Source organism: Sorex araneus, chromosome 5 (assembly GCF_027595985.1).
Source record: "Sorex araneus isolate mSorAra2 chromosome 5, mSorAra2.pri, whole genome shotgun sequence".
NCBI classification, from domain to species: Eukaryota; Metazoa; Chordata; class Mammalia; order Eulipotyphla; family Soricidae; genus Sorex; species Sorex araneus.
Genome location: NC_073306.1, coordinates 210,141,559 through 210,150,872, shown reverse-complemented (window position 1 = coordinate 210,150,872; position 9,314 = coordinate 210,141,559). Strand labels below are relative to the sequence as shown.

The following is a 9,314-nucleotide window of genomic DNA, read 5'->3' as shown; positions in this document are numbered from 1 at the left end:
CCAAAAATCTATCACATTTGGAAAAGCATTTAAAATAAATTATGGGCCTTCGGCTTTGCCGCTTTTCAGGCACAGTTGAAGGTCCCAATATAGCTACATTGGTTTGAATAAGCCCCATGCATTTGCAGAAAAAATAAAAATAAAATAAAATAAAATTAATTATGTATATTGGCATCCCAAAACATTAAGTGCTTAGGAATCAACCAAGGTGTAAAGATAATATTGAAGATATATATTTGTCATTATTTACCAAAACCAGGAAATAAAAAAAATGTTTCACATTCATGGATTGGAAGAATTTCCTATTAAACATGTGACGAGCAAGTTGCATATATAGTAGTCACATTCTATGATTGAGTGGACATGTGGACATGTGCTCATGTACTTCATATGTGGACATGTGGTCATCCCCTTCAAATCACATTGGGAAATGGGCCAATAGCTGGATAGTCATGCTTGTTACACTGAGAAGGAGAAGTTATATGTTTATCAGAAAAAAGATTGCATATTGGGGAGATTTAGTGTTTAGGCCACAGGAACTGTATAATTGCTAAAATTCAAATCAGCTTAGAACCTCATTTTATCTATACCTAAAAATAAATTCCAATATAGTCAATCTACATGAGCGTTTCAAAATTTTTGATTTTTCTTTTTCTTGCTACCGCACTAAGTACTTTTAATGGATTGTATCTTTTAGTCATTACAATAATCTCAGAAAAGACTTAAACTTCCAAGGCTCCCATTGATAAAGGGACAAACAAAATTTATCAAAGATAGCAAATACAATATAGCAAATAAAGATGTTTAATGGGTCACTGTCACTGTCATCTAGTTGCTCACTGATTTGCTTGAGCGGGCACCAGTAATGTCTCCATTGCCATTGTGAGACTTGTTGTTACTGTTTGGGGCATATTGAATACGCCTTGGGGAGTTTGCCAGGCTCTGCCGTGCGGGTGGGATACTCTCGGTAGCTTGCTGGGCTCTCCCAGAGGAATGGAGGAATTGAACCAGGTCGGCCGTGTGCAAGGCAAAAACGCTACCTGCTGTGCTATTGCTCCAGCCTAATTAATGGGTATTACTTGTATTTTAATTTTTCTGGTAATAAAATTAATATCCGATTAAATTTGGAAATCTTTACAAAATAAATTTGGATAATGTGAATTATAGAAAACAAACTGCTAAATCCAGTTGTGGTCAAAATTCATCTTCCTTGGCATCCAGAAGTTTCTCTTTCAAAAATCTCCACTGAAAATAATCAGGTTTCTGAAGACAAAGCATTATCTTTTTAATTTTATTTTATTTTTGCTTTTTGGGGTCACACCCAGCTATGCTCAGGGGTTACCACTGACTCTGCACTCAGGAATTACTCCTGGTGGTGCTCGGGGGACCATATGTGATGCTGAGGATCGAACCCAGGCCGGCTGCGTGCAAGGCAAATGCTCTACACGCTGTACTATCACTCTGGCCCCGACAAAGCATTATTTAACACTCACGTCTGGGGCCTAAGGGACAGTGCAGTGGTTAAGGCACTTGCCTTGTTCTTGGCTGACCTGGATTCAATCCCTAGCACCACCAGGACTGATCCCTGAGCATCGCTGGGTGTGACCTCCAAGCAAATAAAAACAAGCAAGCAGAACTTACATGCACGAAAAATCAGAATCCATGTAAATGCCTAAAAATGGATAATGGCTGGAGTGATAGTAGCATTTGCCTTGCATGCAACCGACCTGGGTTTAATCCTTGGCATTCCATATGGTCCCCTGAGCACTGCCAGGAGCAATTCCTGAGTGCAGAGCCAGGAATAACTCCTGAGCAGCGTTGGGTGTGACTCAAAAAGTAAAAATAAATAATGACTAAATTTTATACATAAAAATGCAGTTCACGTTTTTACTATATACATATACCACATAAATATATTGCATAGTTTACATATAATATACATTAAAATGTAAACTATATTAAAGTGAACAATAATACCATCAACAATATGGGAGAAGGCTTGTGATACAGGTGAAGTGATAACTGAAACAGACAGATCAGAGATTCAAGTTCATGTGTCTTAAAAAGCATAGAAAAAAAGGAAGTCAGTATGTCAAATGGTTCTTGGTGTCAACTATTATGCTTTCACTTATTTTTTATCTTTGTTTTAAGCAACTCAGCATCCACGAACCAAAATGTTTGTATTCATGTTATTCCTCCTTCTCCTCACTGGATTATCTCTGGGACAAGGTGAACTATTTTTCTTTTCTTTTTCACTTGGGGCCACATTCAGTGATGCTCAGGGGTAAATTCTGGCTCTACACTCAGGGATCCCTCCTGGAGGGGCTCAGGAAACCCATAGCTGGTTGCAAGCAAAGCAACAGCTCTACCCACTGTGCTCTCTAGGCCCCGTTTTTCTTATTTTTGTCTGTAAACTGTGTGGCTCGGGGCCTGGGACTGGTGGGGTGCTGGTAATGGATACTGATCTATAGGTGTGGTAATGGGGCCTTTTGGTGGACAATTTTTTGCTGTGCAACATGAAAGGACATTTCTTACAGAACCAGAAAGAGGAAATGATTTTTTATGACGTGAGAAAAGCATTGCTTTATGGCCTTTTTCTTTCATAATCATCCTAGTTTTTCTAACAGGTGGATGGAAACAAAGGGATATGACTATTTGTTGTAGTTCATGGAGATCCTACTCATCCCTGCGCTTCATTCCCGGTGAGATGGTGCTACTTGGCATTGTGGAACTGGTCTCTGCAATAGTTTGCACGCACGCACAGAAATGCAAGTCCTGGGGGTTGGAGCGATAGCACAGAGGGTAGGGCTTGCATGCGGCAGACCCAAGTTCAATTCCCAGCACCCCATATGGTTGGTTCCCCAAGCACTGCCAGAAGTAATTTCTGAGTGCATAAGCCAGGAGTAACCCCTGTGCATCGTCGGGGCCAGATGTGACCCAAACAGAGAAAGAAAGAAAGAAAGAAAGAAAGAAAGAAAGAAAGAAAGAAAGAAAGAAAGAAAGAAAGAAAGAAAGAAAGAAAGAAAGAAAGAAAGAAAGAAAGAAAGAAAGAAAGAAAGCATGCAAGTCCTGTGGCTTGCTTAGTAGGGATTTCTCTCTTGGCTTTGCTGTGGGTAGTTTTGATTGACTGTAGATTTTAAGATGCTATCAGATTTGAAGGGAGGTCATTCAAGAGGATTTTTCAAAAGATCACTCCGTTGATTTTTCTCGTTTCTTTCTTTCCTATATTTACCCGTAAAGGAGACCTTTATTATATAGCATTCAGTCTTGTGTGCAAGTAAAGTCTTGTACTAGGTATTAGTACTCTCTTAAGCGTGCCAGTTAAGAAACCATCTTACAAAGGGGAAAGTGGCATAAACATAAAAACAGACTAGTTTCCTTCTGACTTGCTGGAAAAAGGATGTGCTAGTTATCAGTTCGAATACTTGAAAATTGCTAAGGGCCATTAGGCTTTCTAAGGGCAGATTCTGCAGCAGAAAATCAGGGGGAGGTGGAGCAGAGCTTAACTTTCGGGACTTGAACTCACATATGCAACCTTGTAGTATGTCTGGAAGCCTGTAATTTTATGTTTCTCACCAGTGTGAGTGAATTAAAATCACTGGAAAGCCACGAGCAGCAGTCACGAGCACTTCAAAGAGAGTCTTTTCTTTTAGAGCAAAAGCTGGTGGAGGGAAGAAAATCATGTCCGGATTTAAGTGCTTCTGGAGGGTGGACGGCGTGGAAGCAGCTAGAAGCGCCCGAAGATCTGAACCCTGGGTGTTCCCGAGCACGTTCCGAGAGAGGAACAGCAACGCCCGGCCGGGCTGGCGTTTCTCCCAGCGCCGCGGCCGGTGGGTCGGAGGAATGAAGCATCAGCAGGACAAGGCCGGGGCCCGGCGGCCGGCGGGTCACGTGAGGCCCGGGCGGGCCAGTACTAGCGGCTCCGGCTCGGGTTTCAGTCGCCGCGGCCACGTGGGGGCGGCAGGGGGTGGGGTGCGGCCGGGCCCTGGCGCTTCCCCAAACGTCAGGGGGGCCCGTCCGGAGGGAAACGGGTGCGCGCGGCGGGACTGAAGCCCCCCACCCCCGCCCGCCGCGGTTCTGATGCTGCGGCCCGGCCCGCACCGGTTCGACGGGGCGTTCCTGCGGGATGGGCGCGGGCGCGCTGGCCGTGCGCGTGAGTACGGGAGGGGCGCGCGGGAAACGGGGTCCCCGCCGGGCGAGCGCGCGGGAAACGGGGTCCCCGCCGGGCGCGCGCTCCGGAAAACGGGGTTCCCGCTGGCGTGCGCGCGGGAAGCGGGGTCCCCGCGGGTCGAGCGCGCCGGGAAACGGGGTCCCCGTGGGCCGTGCGCGCGGGAAACGGGGTCCCCGCGGGCCGAGCGCGCCCGGAAACGGGGTTCCCGCGGGCCGTGCGCACGGGAAACGGGGTCCCCGCTGGCGTGCGCGCCGGAAAACGGGGTCCCCGCTGGCGGTGCGCGCAGTACGGAGGGTCCCGCGGGCCGTGCGCGCTCGTGCGCCGCCCCCGCCGCACCCCGCGCAGGCTCCTGCTGCTCTTTGCCCTCCCGGGCTGAGCGCGCGCCGGTGGCCCCGACTGTCCCTCCCCAACAGGCGGGGACTGAGCGTGGACGCGGCGATCGGCCTCTGGCCTTTGGGGGCGCGCCCAGACCATCAGACCTTGCTAAGAGGAGCAGTTTTCCTTGCTAAGACGAGGTGCCTTTGACTTGCCGGGCTGGAGAGACGGCGCCCCAGACGCTCCCGAGTTGGACGTGACCGCAGTCTGGCGGGATGGAGAGGGTGTGACCTCGCCCGAGTCGGTGTGCGACGTGTAGCTCGTCCCTGTTCTTATTTTTATTCTAGCTAAGTCAAGAAGAATCGCTTGGCATTTCCCTTTCGGCCTGGTTGCTGACGGTGGAGGCGAGGAAGCTCAGCTGATGGATGTTCAGGAATCTTTGATCAACCCTTGGAACTTCTGATCGTTAGAATACGGGGACATCAGTCAGTAATGCTCGCACAAAACCCGTGGGGAAGTGTGTGTTTCTAGGACCGAAAAGCAGGCCTTTCAGCAACCCATCTCTTGGTGCTTGGACGCAACCACAAAAGCCAAGAACTGTCAGTTCTAGCATTGAAAGAGTGCTATAATTAAAACATTTTTACTTACAGAAAATGCGTGACAGTATCCTGCATATTTTTAGCACTAATTGGCATTTATTCCTCGAGGGCATTCTTTCTTTGGAAGTGATAGATAAGAAGTAGCTTATTTATTATTGCCGTAAGCGCTTGTTCGCTTTTCATCTTACAGGTTTCTTGTGGACATCTATGGGCAGTTTTTGACACGCCCCCTGTGGTCAGCAGATGCTGTGTGGTCCGGGGGTTTCCTAGGAGAGTTGCAAGGTGACGCCCCCGTTTTCAGATCTGGAAGTTTTTAGCACTGCCTCATCATGTCGGTTTTCCCCTTTAGCTCCGAGGTTTGTAATATCCAGGAATCCCGCTGGTTATTTTTGATCACTCCTGAGGCTTTTCTTTAAACATCTGATTTGGGGGGCTGGAGTGATAGTACAGTAGCGGGAGGGGGGGCAGGGGGGAGGACTTTGCCATGCTTGTGGCTGACCAGGGTTGGATCCCCGGCATCCCATATGGCCCCCAAGCACTACCAGGAGTCAAGCCTGAGCATTGCTGAGCGTAGCCCCAAAACTTTTAAAAAAAGAATCCGGATGTTTTCAAAGTGCGGAGTTTACACCCAGCTCTTGAATTTCTTGGGAAATGCATAAAGACAGAAAATGGACAGAGTGATAGGGCACCAGATTGCTGTCACCAGATTCGCTTGTGGTGGTCTTAGTTCTCCTTTCTTCTGGCCCTTAGCACAAGGTCCTGGCCTTGTCTGAAAGGCAGATAATCGATCCATGAATTAAATTCCATCCTTCTCCTTAACTTGCATTCAAACAACATACGAAGCTTCATTTAAAGGGCCAGAGCGATAGCACAGTGGGTAGGGTGTTTGCCTTGCACATGGTCGCCCTGGGTTCGATTCCCAGCATCCCATATGGTCCCCGGAGCACCGCCAGGAGTAATTCCTGAGTGCAGAGCCAGGAGTATCCCCTGTGCAAAACGCAAAAAACAAACAAAAACTTAATTTAGAAACACTATTGCAAACCACAGTGCCTGAAAGGTAAAATGAGATTTTTTTAGAAAGTAGAAAAGTGTCTGCTATAGAGTCAGGCTGAAGGGGGCAGTCAGGGGTGAAGCTGGGGACAATGGTACGTGACAGGATGGATGTTAGAACCTTGTAGGGCTGCAGCTCAATTGTGAACAACTTTGTGATTCTCATGGTGATTCAATAACATTTATTTTATTTTGATTTTTTATTTTATAAAGTAGTTCACAATATTTGATTACGTTTAATATTCAAATACCAGTCCCACCATATTGCACCTTCCCACCATTATGTTTCGGGTGTTTCCATCCGGAACCCCAATCCCTGCTCCAAAGCAGAACTGAACTAATAGATTTTGTATTGTTTGCTATGAAAAAACTGCTGAAAATGCTATAAAAAAGCATCCTTAGAGGGAAGAGTGTAAAGATTGCTGCATTTCACCCAGGGGCCATTAAGCCCTCTGTAAGAGATCACTAACATGTTGTTAAAGGTTGAGCCTTGTGTGCTTCTCAATAAAAATTTAAAAAAAACAAAAACTAAGCTTGACATAGAAACCATCCTGCTTCAAGAGGTTGTCCATTCTCTGGAAGATGCCATTTATTTCATTCCTACTCTTTCATTTCCGAAGGGCCTACTGCTGTGTTCTTCTTACCATAGGACTGAATACTTAGGTGTTTAGGAATCATAGCAAAGACATCAAGACGTCAGTTGACAAACTTTTATGTTTTATGTTCTCGGCCAACCCGAGTTCAATTCCTCCGTCCCTCTCGGAGAGCCCGGCAAGCTACCGAGAGTATTGCGCCCGTATGGCAGAGCCTGGCAAGCTCCCTGTGGCGTATTCGATATGCCAAAAACAGCAACAACAAGTCTCACCATGGAGACGTTCCTGGTGGCCGCTGGAGCAAATCGATGAGCAACGGGATGACATGCTTCTGTGCTACAGTGGTGGAAAGTGAGAACGTGGTCCTATAAAAACGTGCCTGAGGCTGGTAGACTTTTAGTTGAACTTAGCTTAGCTTTAGTTTATGTACATGTTTATCTCTGCTTAGCTTTAGTTTATGTTCTGCCTCTCCGCTAGGGCCTTGCTTCTGGAGACAGGAATTCTTCAGAGAAAATATTTGCATACTGGGTGTTTGCATAGGGTATTATGAATGTGTGTGTGTGTTTATGGACTTTTAGGTGGCTCACAAACTGGGTCAACCATGTTCTGTGCCTGTCTTCCCCAAGCTGTCACCGTTCTTCCTTGGATGTCGTTTCTGAGTTGGGAGTGCTCTTCGCAAAGACACGCCAGGCTCCTGGTGGGCTGAGTGTGGTTACCTCTTACATTTTCACTGCAGCCGTTTCATTTTGCCTTCCCTCTTCCGGTGTTGAACATCACTTCTAGATAACCCAGGTCCTCTTGGATTACCGGTTTCTCCAGTCTGCCCACAGTGGTACCCGGGTATTTAAGGGAGAGGCGTTTGGGGCTCAGAGCGGGGGTTTGCGTTTCCTAATGGCTAAAGAAAGAGCATTGCATGTCTGGGCCAGACGCGTAATGCGATTCAGAGACGACCGCTGGACTAAAGCTGTTACCAACTGGATTCCACGGGACGTCAAAAGGTCTTGGCCGCCCACCTACCAGATGGTCAGACTTCTTCGTCAAAACCCTGAACGAACGGTTTGAGTCTCTTCGTGTTCCTGGAGTGAGCAGATATCATTGGGCTACACTAGCACGCGACAGGGATGAGTGGAGACGTTACTGGCGCCTGCCCGAGCAAATCAAAGATCAATGGGAAGACAAGTGATACAAGTGGTACAAAGAAAGAGCAGGTCTAAGAAGTCTGTGTAGGTTCCTGTGCTATCTTCTGGGCGCTCGCCTGTGTGGGTGACTTTGGGCATCAGGTCTGGTGCATTAGTGCCTCAGTTCTCTTGGCATTATCAGCGCCCAAGAAACCCGCTTGCCTGCCATCCTCAGCTGGTGCTGACAGTGAATCTGAGGGTCACTCTGTCACTTGGGCACCTCCACTCATGTAGCCTTCGTGCCTTGGACCTTCAGCCACCTTCTTTGCCCCTAGTGCACCCGAGATCCTGGGGTCACAGCACAGAAAGGGGTACAGACCAAATGGAAATATTCTGGTTGCAGAGTGACCGAACCAGCTTTGTACATCCTCAAGCAGGGACCAGTGGCTGACCCAGGTTCTATGCGTAGCACCACATATGGTCCCCTGAACCCCACCAGAGTCACTGCTGGATGTAGCTGCCCCCCCGCCCCCGAAGGAAAAAGAAAACAAGGAACAAAACCATCATGAAGCAGGTTTATTTACTTAGTAAGGGTTCAAGTAGGAGTTTAGAAGCACGCACCCAGTCCCGTGGCATACCGCCAGCTCTCGTTTTTGGGGGCTGAGGATTGTAACCTGCTCTACAGCCCGCCAACGTCCAGGCTCTTGGTGGAAGAAAGGTGCCCTACTCCCTTTGTTGTGTATTCTCTGCCCCATCATCTGTTCCAATCATGTGACTTTTAAAGGAAAAATAGATTTTAGGCAACATGGTTTACAACAGTGTTATTGGTGTGTCTCACACATAAAACATCCCAGGCCCACACCCTTCCCACGGGGGTCCGCTTCCTACTGAGTTTTTGTCACCTCTGAGCATTTGTTATTCCTCTGCTCTGTTTCCATATACTCCACACGAGAGCGACCACTTTGTATCTGTCTGTCCCTTTCCAAACTACATCAGCGTGATGCTTCCCAGATCTTTCACGTAGCAGCGAGTGGCATCCTTTCATTTTCTTGTGGTTGAGACCGTTTCGTTGTGTCTCTGCGCGGTAGTTTCTTTATCCACCCGTCTGTTCTGGGGCGTCTGCGTTGTTTCCGTATTTCAGCTATTGTGAATGGGGCTGCGCTGAACAGAGGAGCTCAGATGTCTTTTTCCTGAATAGTTTCTGGGTCCTTAGGTAGATGCCCAGATGGAGTTGCCGGGTCATGTGGAAGCACGGTTCCTAGTTTATTGAGAAGTGCCTGTAGTGTGTGACAAAAAGGCTGAATCACGGCAGTCCCACCAGCATTAAACCAGGGTCCCGAGGTTGGAGCAATAGTTGGGTGTTTGCCTTGCCCGTGGCCTACCCAGGTTTGATATGGTCCCGAACCCAGCAGGAGCGATCCCTGAGTTCAGCGCCAGGAGCAAGCCGGTCATGGCCCCAAACAAAACA

At 47.8% G+C, this 9,314-nt stretch overlaps 1 protein-coding gene across 1 annotated transcript in view; it reads left to right on the top strand.

Annotated features, from left to right (window-relative positions):
* Positions 1 to 3,981: 3,981 nt before the first annotated feature.
* FAM13A (family with sequence similarity 13 member A) overlaps positions 3,982 to 9,314 on the top strand; it is a 246,164-nt gene continuing 240,831 nt past the window's right edge. Inside the window, exon 1 of the mRNA XM_055138786.1 lies at positions 3,982 to 4,153. Coding sequence (XP_054994761.1) covers positions 4,127 to 4,153 — 27 coding nt within the window. The 5' untranslated portion in view covers positions 3,982 to 4,126. The remainder of the gene's footprint in view (positions 4,154 to 9,314) is intronic.